Source organism: Pygoscelis adeliae, unplaced genomic scaffold (genome assembly GCF_000699105.1).
Source record: "Pygoscelis adeliae isolate BGI_AS28 unplaced genomic scaffold, ASM69910v1 Scaffold238, whole genome shotgun sequence".
Classification (NCBI taxonomy): domain Eukaryota; kingdom Metazoa; phylum Chordata; class Aves; order Sphenisciformes; family Spheniscidae; genus Pygoscelis; species Pygoscelis adeliae.
In genome coordinates, this window is record NW_008825285.1 from 1,090,284 (window position 1) to 1,107,475 (window position 17,192).

The 17,192-nt window shown below is 37.2% G+C and overlaps 1 protein-coding gene across 1 annotated transcript in view; it reads left to right on the forward strand.

Annotated features, from left to right (window-relative positions):
• The first annotated feature begins 1,192 nt into the window (after nucleotides 1-1,192).
• The window catches only part of PTPRN2 (protein tyrosine phosphatase, receptor type, N polypeptide 2), a 416,744-nt gene continuing 400,744 nt past the window's right edge, over nucleotides 1,193-17,192 (forward strand). Inside the window, exons 1-3 of the mRNA XM_009329894.1 lie at nucleotides 1,193-1,601; nucleotides 2,959-2,999; nucleotides 4,780-5,153. Of these exons, the coding sequence (XP_009328169.1) occupies nucleotides 1,193-1,601; nucleotides 2,959-2,999; nucleotides 4,780-5,153 (824 nt within the window). The remainder of the gene's footprint in view (nucleotides 1,602-2,958; nucleotides 3,000-4,779; nucleotides 5,154-17,192) is intronic.

A 17,192-nucleotide genomic window follows, 5' to 3' on the forward strand; every position in this document is an offset into this window, starting at 1 on the left:
TTCTCTTTAACCCTTTTTCTAGTTGTGTTTTCCCCTTTGCACACCTACTTTTTAATTCACCTTTATGTAAGCCTGAAAGCTGACAGCATGGTCCCAAAGTCTTGTTTACAGATGATGATGAACATGTCCAACCACAGGGGTTAACAGGGAGAATGTTACTGTAAGAAAAAAGGTTGGATGTTGCCTTCAAACTGCTTATATATAAATTCATACATTCAACAGAGATTTAAAAGCAGTCCATATCTTCCTCTTCTTACACAATACTACTTATGTGAAAGAGTTTTCTTGCTTGCATGCATATGCATATGTATGCTAAATTACTGATCAGCATGAATAAGCAGGACAGAGGCATGACTGAAAATGGTTTTGGTATGCTAGAGTAAGCCCTACATTTAGTGTGTCATACTCCAAGGGACATTAGGCTGAGTTTTGCAGAGTTATACAGAATGGTACTGAAGGACATACGCAGTCAGAAAAGTACCTTCCCTGAAGACCTGTTATGCTACATCTTTTAACTCTAACTGAAAGGATATTCACATTTAATATCCATTGTCCTTGAATTTCCTCATCTTCAAAACTTTTTTCACATCAAGGTTGGGTTCCCCCTTGCCTCCCCCCCCCCCCCCCCACACCCCTGCCGTTCCCACGGTCTCATCTTAACATTTCTTTCCTCAATATGACTGATAAAACTTTCATAGCTGACAAACCAAAACAGTAAAGTTCACTTTTGACAAATACATATTTTCCAAGAGGAATCAATACAATTTAGAAGGTTTGTCCATTACATATCCATGTATATAATGGACATATATTCATAGCCACTTCTAATTGAAGAGGAGCTTTTTGACTGAAAGACAAAATATCTGACTCTTTTTTTTCCAGAATCCTATATAGCTATTTACGTTGCAAACAAGAACTCACCAAAGAAAACTGATGTCTAATAAACTGTAGTGTTGTTTGTGCTATATTAGTGTAGCTAAAAAACATTAAGCTACCTTAACACTTGTCTTCAGTATTTTGAGTTGGTTTAGACTAGGAAACAATGCTCTTGTAAAGAAAAAGTGACAGTTTTATACCCCTCTGTCTAGGACAACTTGCTGCGTTGTAGTGGCATACATCCCCCAGTGCCTGGCACAGATTCACCTTGTCATAAACTCTAACATCCATTTATAACACTGTGTTTTTTGTAAAGATGGCAGCAGGAACGTGTATGCACTGCTTTGGAAAAGAGGCGCTCTCCATGAAGGAAAAACTGTCTTTTAGGAAACATGAAAGATACTTAGTGATACAAGCACGTGCTTCATGTATGCAGCTAAATCTCATGCTTATGTTGTTTTGTGATCCAGAGACACTTATTAAAGATGTATTGAAGGACCTAGAGAAACACCAGGTGAATGTGGAGAATCTCAGCTCAACAGAACTGGATGAGATCGCTGATACTATCGCCAATGCAATTCAAACAGTTGGCATTCAGGAAGAAACGGAGGGTGGTGCTGGAAAAACTAGAGAAGACAAAACAGAAGCGCAAATGAAAAAAGGAGGTGCTCAAGGAAGGACAGAGATTCAAACTGGATTAACGGAACACAGTGTTAACGTACCAGGTATTAATTCTAAGAGTTAAGTACAGCAAAATATAGCTACCTTAATTTTCTTTTATTGTTTCACAGTAGTGCTAGACTATTTTTAATCAGTTTTAAAGAGGACAGGAGTGAAAGTTTCTTTATGTTTCCCTGAAGGCTGCACAATTTTAGCTTTGTTATTTTCTTTTTACAGCAGATACTTTATTTATTGAAAATACATCTTTTTTGTGAACCCTTGGTCTTCAAGCTTCACAAACAAGATAAACCTACACACCCAATTATATTGAAATACAAATTGCTTTATGTTGTGTGGTCTAATTTCCCTTTCTTGAAAAGGAGATGTTTAAGCAAAACGATAATGAAAAATTATTATATTCCAATAATATATTTCAAAATATTTGGGGGAAAAAATTGTGTTTTATAGATAATTGTTCTTTAATGTACCACAATTACTTGCAGAAGAAAGTCTTAGACAGGTACAGGTAGAAAACTACTTGTTCCCTTTCGTGCTTAGGGAAATAAAAAAGTTATTGTTATTTGCTTCTGTCTGGACACATATTTTCCTGGTGATGCAGATTCAGGAGCTGCAGTAATTGCCATTAATGAGTTGATACCACAGTGGCACATAAGTTACCACTTACCCATTCTCTGTTTTAGGAGTGTTACGATATCTAGGACACCAACAACATATGCTATAAGTGAAAAAGAGTTATTTTAATTTACTGTCTTTTTTCATGGTGAGATATTGAAATTCTTACTAGTTAGGGATATTCTGGTTATTTTAATTGCCAGTTCTTTTTGTAGATTAAAATGAGCAGACGAGGGTTTGTCCCGAATCATGCTGGGAAAGATGAATTAGACTCAGTTCATAAACCAAAAAGCCAACTTTATTTGACTGAGGTTAATGATGTGACTGCATATCATCACTGTAGTTAAACTAAAAAACATGGTTTTGGTAGACGATATCTATTGAAATAAGTCATCTTCTTCCACCAAAATATGTATGAGGGATGTATATGTTTCCTTTTTCCTTAATAGAAATTTCCATTCAGCTAGTTAGAGCCATTTTATTGGGTTTTTTTCTTAGATATTGATAAACTGATATGAAGATTGGATACTTAATTAGCAAAATAACACTATTACATTGGCTCTTGAAGTACCCTGTCTATTGATCTTGCATTAATTTCTTATTGAAGTGGGGTTAGAATAACAATACTGGATTATACAGTGCTCTTTACTCTGCCCTTTCAGCTTTGATGTCTTAATGTTTAAATTGCATGAAAAGGCCACCACTAGAAAGCAGCCTATAAGCGGTGTTTGTATCATATATGATGTTTTCCCTTCGTAACTATGTATTTGTGCTTTTCATATCCTACAGACAATGGAGTGCATGAAGCCAGTGAGAGAACTGATAAACAGGTAGAGTACCAGTATTTTAACAAAACGAGTATTCCACCTCAGAATATCAGGTTCATATACCGTGAAGGTCAAAAACACACTTCTGAAACAAGACTTGTTTTGCGTATTCTGTGGATATAATTCAATATCACAGCACAGGCAGATTGTTGTTGATGCATTGAAATATTAAATGAACATTTATTTAAACCTTAACCAAAATGAGTTTTGCAGTTCAAAAAACCAAAATCAAGTCCTGTTATGCCCTTCTTTCATAGAACAGTCATAACAGATCCCAAAGCTCAGACAAATTCAGGCTTTTTATTTAGTAAATTTTGAGTATTGAGGTGTTCTTGAAAACACCCTTCTTTCACCTGTCCTTTGGCTCTTAGTTTGGGGGAGTGTAAGCATCCTCGCTCAGATAATCTCTCTGGTTTTCAGAAGCAGAAGCACGTGTTTGTGGGAGGGTTCAAAATTCCCTCTGCTTTCATGGGATCTGTCATTCTTCACTTTACCATTAATTCTTCCAAATCGTTGAATATCAGAGGTATTTAAAAAACTCTAGGCATTACATCTTGTACCTTAGGTGGTAACATCAAATTTGGGATTTTAATCCAGATTACTTTTATGTATTCCTTATGAGCTTTGAATCATATCCTATAGACTTATGTCCATATTCAGCCAGTTTTGAGATATATAAATCTTTCTTTTTCTGGGTTGCATGGAGCAGAAAAATCTCAAAGAAATATTTTTAAAAACTGCCATGAAACTTCTCCTACTATATGCTCTATCAAAAGCTAACACTGCAAGACTCGTAAATGGGCAAACCCTCTTGTGTCCACAGTAAAACATCTTTAGTAGCTGCCCTTCTACCAAGCAGGGAAAACACACAAGTGGACAATGTAGCAGGAGCTTTAACCACCCACATGAAATTCTTCAAGGAATGAAGCGCTGCATTCACAATAGGCTTACAGAGGATCCCACGTGAAGATTTCTTAGTGACAGTTTGAATAGGGGATGTGATAGGAAAGGATATATTGTGACACAGAGCACAAAGTGCCCATCAGCAGTCATTTCCTCCCAAATGCTTGGCTGCGATAAACTTATATAATGAAACTAGCTAACAAATTGTTCCAAGTGTGTGTTTTGACTTTTGCTTATTTGCATATTGCTTCAATTTATTAGACAGACTTTTTCTGTGATCGTACGTTTAGCTTAGTGGATCACTCACAAAGAGTTTGTCACAATTTCTAGAGATGAATAAGTGACATATAATTCATCACGTAATATCTGTTCCCTTTCCTGTGTTATGACTTGTGAGACCCAAGAGTTTTGGGTCCCAACACTTAGGCATATTGATAGATATTTCTACTATTTCTCCTTTTCATTAACTTATTTGAGAACAGTTTTATTCTCGTCAATACTTAAACAGTCAGACACATGAAAATGAACACTATGAAAATACCATCAGCATTTTCTTCTAGCTGTTCAAGACAGAGGAAAGGCTATCTAGATTCTGTGGTATCTGAAGAAGAAAGTAACTGTTAGCTGTAGAATTTCTTTGCGCTTATTAAAACTATTGAAAAATACAGCGGTATAATTTAATGCTCTTTTTGTTATTACTGAATAAACATTATGTTCTTACATAGTCTGGCAGCATGTAGAAATTAAGAAAATGACCATGCGACATTTGTATGAATAGACTATACCATATCAGTAAGAGTTTGAAAGATTATATCTAGGTTTGGTTCAGTATGACAGTCCTGTGTTTAGTTTTAATAATAATAATATTCTTTTAATACAGGAGAGCACTGCAAAACTAGTTAACTTCTTGAATGAGAATGCATTACCTGAAAATATGCCTGAAGACCTTATACCTGAAGAATCTACCAAGACAGAAACCAAGAAATCTGAAGACACTGACTCTTCTTCCTCAGAAGAAATAAATGCTGGTGTGGAAAATGTAAAAAGTGAGACTTTCTCAAGGGAACTGACAGCTGCAAAGAACAGTGAATCTGACTCCAAAGACCAGAACGAGACCCGCTACTGGATTAAGAATGCTTTAATGCAGGATGGAAACTCCTATGATGAGCCTCCTGAAAATATGGGACAAGGCTTACAACTTGAAGTGAAGTCTTCCGAGGATAAAGAATATGGCTATATAGTGACAGTGAAAGAGTAAGTACAGCAGCCAATGGCATCTTTAACTGGAGAAAAGATAAAGTTATTGCACCTAATGAAATATGAATGTACAGGAAGAAAATGCCACAGGCCTGATTTTTAATACATCTGAAACTGTTTGGGACCTGTTCAGTACTTTGATGAAACTACAAGAATACAGTTCCATTTTCTTACAGTTGCCTTTCCTCCAATGCGGAAGATATTTAGTTTGTAGGTCTTTTGCTCAGACCTCTCTCTGTCTTCTCATGTTCCAGTGACCTTCCAATATGTCAGTGAGTGTGCTTATGGTTAGGATGTGGGCTTTAAATATTTGACTTGAAAGTAGCCTAAATATCAATGCCTGAGTCATTCTTTCAAAAAATGACACAAAATAATAAAGCACAATATTTTCTCAGTGGTTTCATTTTGATCTGAATATAACACGTATTGGAATCCAAACATCACATATGCAGCTAGTTAAGAAAGAAACACCTAATGATTTCAGGTCATGTCACTAATGAATTTGACATTTAACACTATACTTTGAAAAGACAGTTTTTTTCCCTGGTGATACACAGTTTATTTTAGGAACATTTGGGAGTTTAGAACTGTGTGGGCACTTTTACATCCTCCCCCCCACCCCCACCCCACCCCTGTGAGAACAATGTTATATTTGGTTAACGATCCCGACTCATCTTCTGTGAGAAATTAGGAATTTCTAGGATGGACTTACAAACCTCTGCATAGCATTATAGAGAAACTGAGACTGAAACTTCTGTAGCATGGATTAACTCTTTTGACTGTCTCAAACTTATTAATGGGATCGAAGCGGTAGGATTGTGGAGAATTCTTGTTTTTTCCACGTTGTGTTGCTTTGAAATGCCTGTGGCTGGGTATCAGAGGACAGCTTCTTGTTTACCTTCTCCTAGGGGCTACACTTGAGAGAGATAGGATCACAAAGAAAGAACGCCATTTGGGGGGAAGAGATTTTATGTGGTGCATGGAGGGACAGGCAGATGGGAGGAGAGTGAAAGCTGAGGTTCGGCAGCTTGCAAACATCAGAGACAGAGGCAGACAGAGACTTCTCAAAAAGTAGAGAATACCTACTCCTCAGAGATAATGGCAGGAATATATATTTCATAAGGACTGAGAGGTTACCCTGCAGAAAATAAAAGGTACTTAGTTACTAGAATGAGAGATGCTGAAGGAAAGGGCTCACCTTGTGAGAACATAGTGGAGATGAGAATTATGTTAACAGATCCTTGCATTGTTATCTTGTCTCATTCTGAGTTTTATTTTTACCATTTTAATGTTAAATTTTATTCACTTTATAAAGAAACCTAGCTCTAGAGTTTAGAAAAGACCTTTTGGGAGTTTTGGAGTACTTGCTTTAAGGAAAGTCCCAAATGATTTGAGGTCCTTATAGTTCTGTTAACATGTCTGTGTGTCAATAACTACTCTTAATCATTATTTAATGACCAAGTGCTTTGGATTTAATTAGTCAGTTTTAAACTGCTTTTGCAATTACACTTTTCAGTTGTTTTTGTTGACTGGTTCCTGTAGCAGGGTCACTATTCTCAAGAACCTGCTTCAGGAGAAAGCTAGTTATTACAGAGTATTCTTCCAGTTTTTTGTCTAGGTCATACCTTAGTCCTTCAGGTAGATTACATTTCTGTTTGCTTTTTGTCAAGGAGGCACTCAGGAGTCTCCTTCTGTGTTTTTGAAACCAGTCTACCAGAAATTGATGGTATAGCCTAGTTTAACCACACCTCTTGGTTCCTGCCTATGAATGCGATGTGAAGCAGTAGAAGCCAGTTTTCCCCCAGCTCAGTCCTACTTCTCCCAGGGCTTTTAACTCACATCAGCCTGGAAGGCAGCTTTATATCCAACAGTATCTTAATGACACCATCTCCCTTGACCATCCAGACTTATTTGGCTCATAAATTCTCTAAAAGCTTAGAGCTTTCACAGCTTTATGTAAGGGGAGATGTTCTGACTTTCTGTCTTCAGAGCATGTAGATTCTTCACCTTGTCATCTTACCTGGTTTTCTTCCTGGCTAGTCCCCCACTAATGGGTTTTCCCCAAATTGTGTCCATTATTATTCAATGAAACTCGCTGAAGAGGGTCGTTTGTCCAAAGGTTCTTGGTCCTAGAGGACTCTATATACACAAATATATTAAGCATAGATTTGTTCAGCTTCTTTACCATTTTCAATACCAGAAAGACAAAAAGGGCTTTTCTTATGTACTAGATTATTACAATCTTAGTAACTTTTGGGCAAGATGGTTTTAGATAAATATTGGGATGTTGTTAAAAATACTCAGAAATGATGAAAAAAAATTTGCAATGAGTTAGATGAGACTACTTCAAATGGTTTGAATTCAAAAATATGTTTATCAAAACAATTTTGGCTTTTAATGGTAACCAGCTTATTACACAAAGCACATGCTATTTGTATTCAGAAAACTTAACTGATAACTCCTCACCACATTCTTACCACTTTGAGTACAACTAGATGTCATCTTCTCCAAATTCACTGTAGAGAAAAAGAGAATAAGCTTTCATGGGTTTTTTTTTTTTTTTTTCAGTTCCTAATCTAGAATAAGTTAATTATTAAAGAGAATTAGCTGATTGAATTGACCTAAAGCAAAATTCCTTTTGTACCAGGATTGTGTTGCATTCGATCTGCAGCAAACAGATTTTGGTTCAGGGTTCTTAGCCAGTGACTTATAACTCTTCAGTGATTTGACCCTCCTCAGCATTTCAACTCCAAAATATACTGGTTTAATTTTTCTCGTTGTTAAACTTGTTTGTTTTGAATAGGTCTATCTGAAATGTAACAGTAAAATGGAAACCCCATATTTTGCAAAACAAAATTTATATTTTCTGGAATTTTATAATAACAACAAAACCTGTTCGGGAAATTCCACATGCTAAAAATGGACTTGTCCACTCTGCAGGAACAGTGAAATACTTTCTACAGCAGTTGAGGGATCTGTTATGTACTAGTATTTCCCACAACCATTTCTTTAGCTCATAAAATGGCCTTAGAGAGCAATTGGGTCAGTGTAGCCGAGAGTTTCAGTAAGGACTTGGTTTCATGAATGTTGCTTTAATTGTATTTTTTCTTGGGGGAGAGAGGGTAGAGAAAGGGATGTTTGTTAACTGTCACTGCACAGAAGAGAAATTTTAGTGTCCATTTAAGGAACATTTCTTTAGTAAGCTTCCTGTATCATTAAGTTTTTGTACTGAAAACCTTACTGGCTGTTTGCAGTAAATAAATAGTATTGATAAATGGCTTAGGTGTATGTTACACATTTGTATATAACTGTACATGCATGTTATATTCATACAGTGAAGTAAAGGGTCTGGAACTATTCCTAGTCAGATCCTTAATCTTTGTCAGTCTAAGATCACTCCTGTTTGAGAGGTGATTGTATTCTGTAAATATTCAGGAAATTGATTTCACAACTGATCTTTGATATTTTGTGTTTAGATCTTTATGCTTTTTTAAAGTTCTCTATTTTAAATAGAGAGGAAGCTGGGGCTAAAGGTAGGCATGAAATTTATTTTTCTAACAGCCTGAGTGTTAGACAAATTCATATGTGAAGTATCTTTCTTGCAGCAATTAGCACATTTAAGATTATAAACCTAAAATTATGATTTAGGTGGGGCTTTTTATTCCACTCTTAACTTGTGCACACAAAATGAAATGCCAAGATATGCCATGAAAGGTACTTATTTATTTTCCAATACTACTATCTTAGTATGTTTTTCTTCTTCCTCCATAAAGCAATAGGTCATAGTTTCAATCCATCAATTTTTATTGGCCATGATTTTTTGGAGCAACGAAGCTTCATTTTTACAGCTGAAACAGTGGTCTTTTGGTAAGAAAGGGAAGTAGTCCAATATATTTGTACACTGGAGGATATCTTGAATTCTTTTCACCTTCTGATCTCAAAATGGAACTGAAAAGATTATACTTGGTGGTATAGTCGACAGATGTCAGGGGTGATCCATTCACTATTAGATTCTCAGGCTTCCATGCCTCTGCAAGTGTGACCCAAGGAGATATTAAGACTGCTTCAGTGAACTCCTAAGATGCCAGCTTTTAATTGTGCCACAAAGCAAAGATAAACATTTCCATGTAATACTTGAAGAAAAGATTTGTGATAGTTTAAAGACTTGTCAAAACGGCCGTCTGATTGTCAATGGCAAGAACAATAGGTCGCTCCTGCTGTGTTTGTCGAGTGACCTTTCAGATGGTTGGAGCAGTGCAATCCATACCAATCCATAATATCCATCAGTGCTAAGCTTTGGAATGAATTGAGAGTTTCAGTGTAGAAAATTGTCCAGCAAATCCTCCACTGTGCTGCTTCAGCACTTTATTATGCTGAGAAACCAATCAAATTGGGTGATTTACTTTGTTTACTCTTTTCTCCTTCAAAAAATTGATATGGTACCACTGTAGGATTTGTGTGAAAGAGGTTTGTTTCTTTCTCAGCGTAATTGTTTTGAACCGTTTCTACTAATTTTAGCTCTGAAATTCTAAAGTAAACTTATAAAACAAAGTTATCTACAAGATGTTATTTTCATTTGTATGCTACTTTGGCCATACTTACAAAATACCTCTCTGTTATAGTGGGGATACATCAATGTGAGCTCTCAAATCAGGGAAGTCCTTGCCTTTGGACCAAAGAATTCTTATTTTCTGAACTTCTAGTTCTTCAAGTATGGAAAACTTTTTTTTTTATTTGGAAATAATGCCAACGCTCCCATTTTTCTGGCAGGATATGGTCTAAGCTGAGGGCCTAAATCCCACAATCAAAGCATTCAAACAGTGGTTAGCCTCCGGAGTCCCTCATGAGGAAACCCAAAGCCTGACTTTCCAGAACATGTAGCTCTTATCACCTCCAGTAAAACCAAATGCAAGCTGCTGCATGCTCAGCAGTTTAAATAGTCAAGCTGGTGTGCAATTTCTTAAATATGAGATTGAGTAGTTAGACTTAAATGCACTAAGAAAAATCCTAATTTGAGAGTCGAAAGTCCCTCTCTTTTCTTTGCTTATCATAGTTTTTCGACCTTCAAAGTCAAGTCATGCTTTTCGGAAGCCATGCTTGGACACCCAATGTGGAGGAACCTGTCCTGGTTTGTGATTTATCACCATGCATGTACCTGAAGTTTTTTATAGAAATACAAAATCACAGACAGCTCATGGCAGCTCTGTTAGCTTGTGAGCCAACTTCTAGTATTGTTGTATTAGTCAATTCCTGGATATTTCACGTTTTGTCATATGTTAACTCTCAATTCCAGACTGTTTATATAAAATTATATAGGCAGTAAATCTGTTCACAACATGTTAACTTAACTGGATCATACATGCGTTTCGATGCATTTAATTTGAGGTAGCTGGTATTCTGCTCAGATGCTGTGAAAAAGCTGAAAATGGATCTTGTGTTCATAGTATAAAATTTCTATGGAATATGATTAGTCTGACCCACTTAACATGCTGAAGGGTTAGGTTAATTCCAAATGCTTGGTATTATTTCTCCACCTTTACAAAGGCGATAAATGATACTGCTTTGCATGTAATGATTACTTTCCGCAGGATGGTGTTCAGGTTAGGACCCTGAAGCTGGGTTGTACAGAACTCTTGGTTTATTCCCCAAGTTTTCTGTTTTCCTAGGCAAGTCATTAAAGAATTGTATTCTTATGAGCTTCATTATTTTTTCCCCTACCAGGTTAAAATATTTAGCGCATTTTAATTGCATTTTAAAATGAAATTTAAAATAAACAGGAGAAAATTAATCATGATATCTACAGCAATGAAACTGGACTGATAGATTTTATTGTTCTTTGTTGTCTTGGTGTTTCCTGGAAGCTGAGCTTTTCTATTGCATGAGGCTTTTCAGCTATTTTTTAGAAAATAGTAACAAAATGTTCTTGTCCTTTAATACTTATATACAAACAGAAACGCTGATTTGACCTTCTCTGCATATCTCAATGTCCTCTGAAATTGTTATTCTACCTACAGGTTCACTTTATCAAGGGAAAAAGATTTGTGCATGTTCTTCACTTAACTTCTACAACTAGCTTTAAGAACTAAAAGGAATTATACATAAAAGCTCTTGCTACTAAAGTCTGTTAAAAACAGCAAAGGATAGCATTGCTCCCATTAAAAAAAGAAGTTAAATATAAAGTTTTTATCCCCCACTTTGTCACTTTCCCTAGCAGTCTCTACCCTTGTATAAACAAATTCCATAGACATCCATCATTGATTTTAAAGCCAAAAGTTTTGCTTCTGATAACATAGCTTGACACCCTACCTAAATAATACAGATGGAAAATGTTTGCCTATGAAATTATCCAGCAGAGACAATTCTGTCATTGTGTGTCAGCGCCATAACTGGTGGAAAGACATAAATCTAGAATCTTCCTTGGCTAACTTTTCACATGTAATTATTCACACTCCCTAGATTTTTCTAGACATAAAATCATTTTTCCCTCTTTAATCCTCCAGTTTCCTTGTGATACTTAGAAAGTGACAGAGGTCATATCCCCCACATTACTGCTTCACTGTCTTAATTCTGATATTATATATTCCCATAGGAAAATGATACTTCATGCTTCTTATTCATGCACAAGAAAATAACAGAAAAACAGCAGTTACTGTAGCTTTGCCATAGAGAGCAATAAATACTGGTGGGTTTTTTTCAATGTGAGAGTTCAGCTTTGAATATTTTTAATTTCTTCTTATCTGTTGTATGTGCAGAGATAAGACAATAGTCTGTTCTACTTCTGTTGCCCTTAGCTTTTGTGCTTCCAGAATCTGTTGAAATATATTATCCCAGAACATGATTCTCACCTGCTGATGTAGATCACTTTACAAGAGAAGAGTCCCTCCAAAGGTCCATCTTTCCCTCCTCTTAGGGTTTCACTTCCCCAGATGTTTTCCTCTGCTTTCTGTCCTGACCAGCTGTGCATTTTTACCTCTAGAGGAACATCCAGAGCAAAATTTTGAATCGATGTAGCTGGTGACCAGCCGATCTGTCACACTAGCAACAGTAAGGGCAAGGAATCACTCTGGTCCCTTGAGTCAATGAAAAGCACCAGGTAATTGTAGGAGTGCGCCTGGAGTCCCCAGTAGTGCCACAAGGACTAGCTCACATTTGTGTCTCTCCACTTAGCTGAACAGACATGGCCGTTGGCCTGGTTTCCCAGAACAGACATTCCCATTTCTGTCTTTCCATGCTTTCTGTGCCACGTTAGCATCCCTTGTTCAGGTATCACGTGCCAGCTTTTTTGGGAGAGCAGCCGGTGCAGGTACTCCACAACCTCTCTGTGCGCAAGTTCAGGTTATTCTGCTGTCTCCAGGCTATAGACCTTTAATCACTGAGGCTGCACATTACACATCCCCTAACTAGGGATGGGGCTGTGAGCTGTGCTTTGTTTTTATACACAGTGGTAGTCATTAAAACCCTGAGATACTGCAATATCTCACAATACAATATGGTCAATACTTCTAGTGTATCACAGTGGTTTTGGGGTAATTACCGTGTAGTTCATCATAAAAGAGTTGATGAATTTTAAGCTTTTGAAATGAGTGAGAAGGAGAAAGCCCAGGATTCCTGGGAATGCTGCAAACTGAATCATAATGCAGTCTATTATCTACCGGTACTTTTTCATCAGTGCTGTTCTGCCCAATCCTGGGAAGTTCAGATATAAAAATGCAATAAGTTAATTTTCATGCCTGAAAACTTTTTTGGAATTTCTTAACTCAGATAATGAGTACACAGTGTAAACCCCTGTCCACTACAAATTAGAATGAAGTCATTTTAATCTCACTCTAGATCATTTTTATTTCATGCAAATGAAATTTCATAAGTAGAAAATAAGTGAGGACTAATTCAGAACACAGAGAATAAATCAGAACAGAGAAAATATTTTAATTTTTCTTTCAAGTAGATATTCCAGCTTTCCACTGGCACTTGTTTGAAGAAGGTATGCTACAATCTAATGACTAGGTATATCTGCTATAGAAATACATTTAGAGTTAATTTCTTAGTAGTATAGAGAATAATTTTCATAAAAAGTAATTTTAAAAATCTTTAAGGTTTGGATCTCTTACAGGAATTTTTGTGGTTTTTTAACTTCTTTCTTTTGACACTAGGTTGTTGGATATTCTCTGTCATTTGTAATTTGAACCATTTGCATTATAAATTGGTCTGGGCTTTAAGCTGCCTTGAAGGAAGAGGGAAGATGTGAAGGAAGGGAAAGAATGAAAAGTCAGAAGTGCATTAAAATGTGTATCATCAGTTGTCCTCAGTCTCATTTATTAATTACTTGTATGAAGGAGCAATTTGATACAATAGAACAATTTTGCATTTTCAAGGCTTTTTTGCATCAGGGATTCAGGGTTCATGACAAGTGGACTCCAGCGCTGTTTCTAACATTCAGCTTAAAATGCATTAGGGAGTACTTTGTTGGGGTCCGTTTCAGTCTCAGAAAGAAGGATATCACAATTATGGCACAGATTATTGCCATTATTTCCATGCTTCTGCTAGCAACAAAGCATCTGTATGAACTTGTTGCTATTAACACAGCTGGAGGTAGTGCGCATTAGAAGTAATGCAAGTACAGGCTGGCACAGTGTCATACTTCCATTATAACTCTAGAGAGTTCATCCTTCTCGACTTCTCTATCACTCTCGCGTTTCCATGATGCCGTTATCTCCTCTGACCTTCATAGCCTGACCACTGACATTGATTTTTACCAAGTGTCATCTGTGTTACAAATTGGTCTGGACTTGAATCTGTCTGTATTAAGAGGTTTAAATTCACACTTACTGGTGGTGGGAAAAGAGGGAAAAAATTACAGAAAGTGGGAATTTGCTGAGCGGTCAAAACAGAAGTAAGCTTGAAAAGGTTTTATGGCTAATAAAGCCTTTGAGGAAACAAGCATAGAAAAAAAGAAACTGCTGCCCAATGCAATAAAATTGTGGTGTCCTTAAAATGATTACGATAACAGTGCTGTGAAGTCAGGCAGCTCTCAAACAATCCCATGAGTAGCTCTGTGTTCAGAAGTTATTTGGTTGCTTTCATGAATCCTGAATAAATGTGAACCATTCACAAAATTAATCATTATTTAACTAAATTTAAGGCACAGACCGTGTTCAAACCAGATTAAATCCATTTAGTGCTGAAATACATTCCTTCTCTAAGTCTTTACTGGGGATGTGTGCTTCAAGATGTATGAAACTACACTGAAACACAGACAAAAGACTCAAACTCAGACAGACAAGGCAGGGTGTTGTAACGCCACGGACTTAAAGCATCAGTGCCCAGGACTTTCATTATAGATTATCAGATGAGTTACTCTCAGGGGCACTTCCAGACAAGAGAAATAAATACAATTTTTGCTGTCTAAATGGGTTTTTTTTAGCCTTGGTAGGCTCAGAAAGAATTTAATGGCAACACTATAAATTATTTGATGTTAAAACACTTCCAGTAGTCCTTGCTATGCCACTTACCTCCTCTGTGACCTGGAGCAAACCACTCTAATGTCTTAGTTTCTTCTCCATTGTATGGATAATATGCATCTTTTTTGTGATGAGTGAGACTTCCTTTGTGTAGAAAAAGAGAAGGAGGAGTTGAAGAAGGCTGGATTCAATAGCTTTATACCAGTGGTTGCCAACCTGATGAGAATGGGAGAGTCATGTCACTGTGTTGCCATGTATTCTCTGACACGCCATGTGCTACCTAAGGTGGCAGGAGCACTCAATCCTTCCATGGAGCACATGTAGCTGACACCATACACCCTTTATTCCCTCCTCAGGCAAATGTGACTTCTTTCCTCTGGATTGCAGGGCACGTGGCTCAGATGTTGGTAGCTAGCAGCTAAATCAGCCAGGTTTGGTAAGTGACCTTTCAGGTCACAGAATAGTGGTGTTGGTTTGCTAGGAAGTGCCATGAAGCCAATTCCCAGGAGATAGGAGTCTGTGGGAAGAGTGGAGTGAAAATCTCTTGAGGAACCTTGGTAAAGCTATGTCTGTTTATTGTGATGGCATCAGCAGCTCTTCCATAGTTCAGTTACTACTGAAATTTGCACACACAGAGGTTCACATCCTTCTATTTCATACTTCAGTAACTGAGTTTCCCATTATGTTGCTTGTTAAAATATTTACTAATCTTAGCAGGAAAAAAAAAGAAGGGAAAAAAAACAGAAAAGAGAAAAGGAAAAAATTTAACTGTGTCCTTAAAATAAAAGCTTTCCTAATATAGTTTTCAGCTTCTCTGAGGTGAAGTGCTGTGATCACTGCCTCTGAGACCACATCAATGATAAGCTACTATTCACATTTTAAGTCTTGGCTATTTATATCTGAAGGCCACTGAGCCTCAGCCTCCAGGAGGCAGTGCCAGAGACTCTCTCCTCCTTCACAGCAGCATCACGCCTGGAAGCCCCTCAGGAGCGAAGCCCCTCAGTCTGGTGAGATATATCAGACTCTCCCAGGAGAAAACCTACTATTGCAGCAAAACCACAAGTTGTACCTACCCTTCAAATCAACAGGAGATAAATGGGATGCTCTTCATACTGACTTTAAGGAGAGTGAGTCACTAGAGCAAGGGCCAGGGTGTCACTGCAGATTAAGAGCTGGTTATGAGATAGGAGAGAAAGATTCGTCATGAACTGCTGCTTCTCAGCGTGTAGAGAGATTAGTGGTACCCCATGGGCAAATTGTCTCTGTTAGGAAGAACTATGGAGGATTTAGAAAAATTCCAGATGGATTTAAATACATTGAGGGATTAAAAAGCACAATGGTAGATGAAATTCAGCTGGAATAAATGTGACAGTAATAGACATTAACAAAAATAGTCCTTTTGGAAAGAAAAAGAAAAAAGTATTCTTAAAACTCCTCATAGTCTGGGCTCTGAGGCTGTGGAAAACTTTGAAGAAAAGAATTGTTGTATTTAGATACATGAATCCTGCCCTTGGTATGGTGGCACGTATTTTCAGACTGGAAGATTTAAAAGAAGGCATGCAAATCTACTGAGGTCAAGAGTTCAGCAGATTTTTTAAAAAGAGAGAGATTTTTATAAGTAATGAGCATATACATGATCACATTAACTAATTGTTTGTAGAATTATACCATAATCTTATATATTTATTTTTAGAAGGAATACTCTTGCTGCAGGGTATAAGGCAAGAGGGACTGATATCTGATCTCTGTCTGTTCTTTGCCTAGGCTGCTGTGCAGTGGGTGTGCATGGAAATAGAGTCCGTGGCTGAGATTATCACCCCAATCTGGAAACATGAGGTTCATGTGTTTCATGAGGTTCATGTAAGGATAAAATGGCACCATTCTTGTATCTGATCACTGGAGTCAGATACTGAATCAGTTGGAATCTGGTCTTTTCATGTATAATATTCTCATTTATTTGGTCAGGTGTCCCTAGTACTCCTGGGATAGAATATGGGTGTTTTGCTAATTTTCGACTGGGCTTTGGGCAACTGCCTGAATACTGGCAATTTCATAGCAACCCTCACACCTTTTAAGTTTTTCCTCAGGGAATTGAGGCCAATGTTGAATACTGTTGCTGGACAACTTTTTTCACATCTTTCTTTCTTGATTTTTAGCAGTGTGAACACAAGAGTGTCCAAGAGAAAAAAAAAAAAAAATCAAAGAACTAATGGTTTCTGTCTGTCAGAACATTGTTTTTCCCAGGGTAGAGAGCTCCTTAGGTAGTCCTTACAGAGATATATCTCAGCTGACCACTTCTCTCACCCTCCTTCAGAACTTTTCCAGAATTATCTTGGACTTTATTTTATTTCTTAGGTCTTATTTTTGGCCTCTCCTGTATTTACTGCTGGCATAAGAAAATCAGGGAGTTGCATGTCCAAGGTGGTTTAAAACAACCTCCAGTCTTGTGCTGGTGGCTGCTGCTGAGAACTGAGTCAAGGTCTGGGATCAGTATGTACTGCTGGGGATGTGCTCCCTTCAGCAATTGCTCTTCTCACTTCTTGATCCCAGCAGCAGGAACTGGAAATTCCTTTCCCCC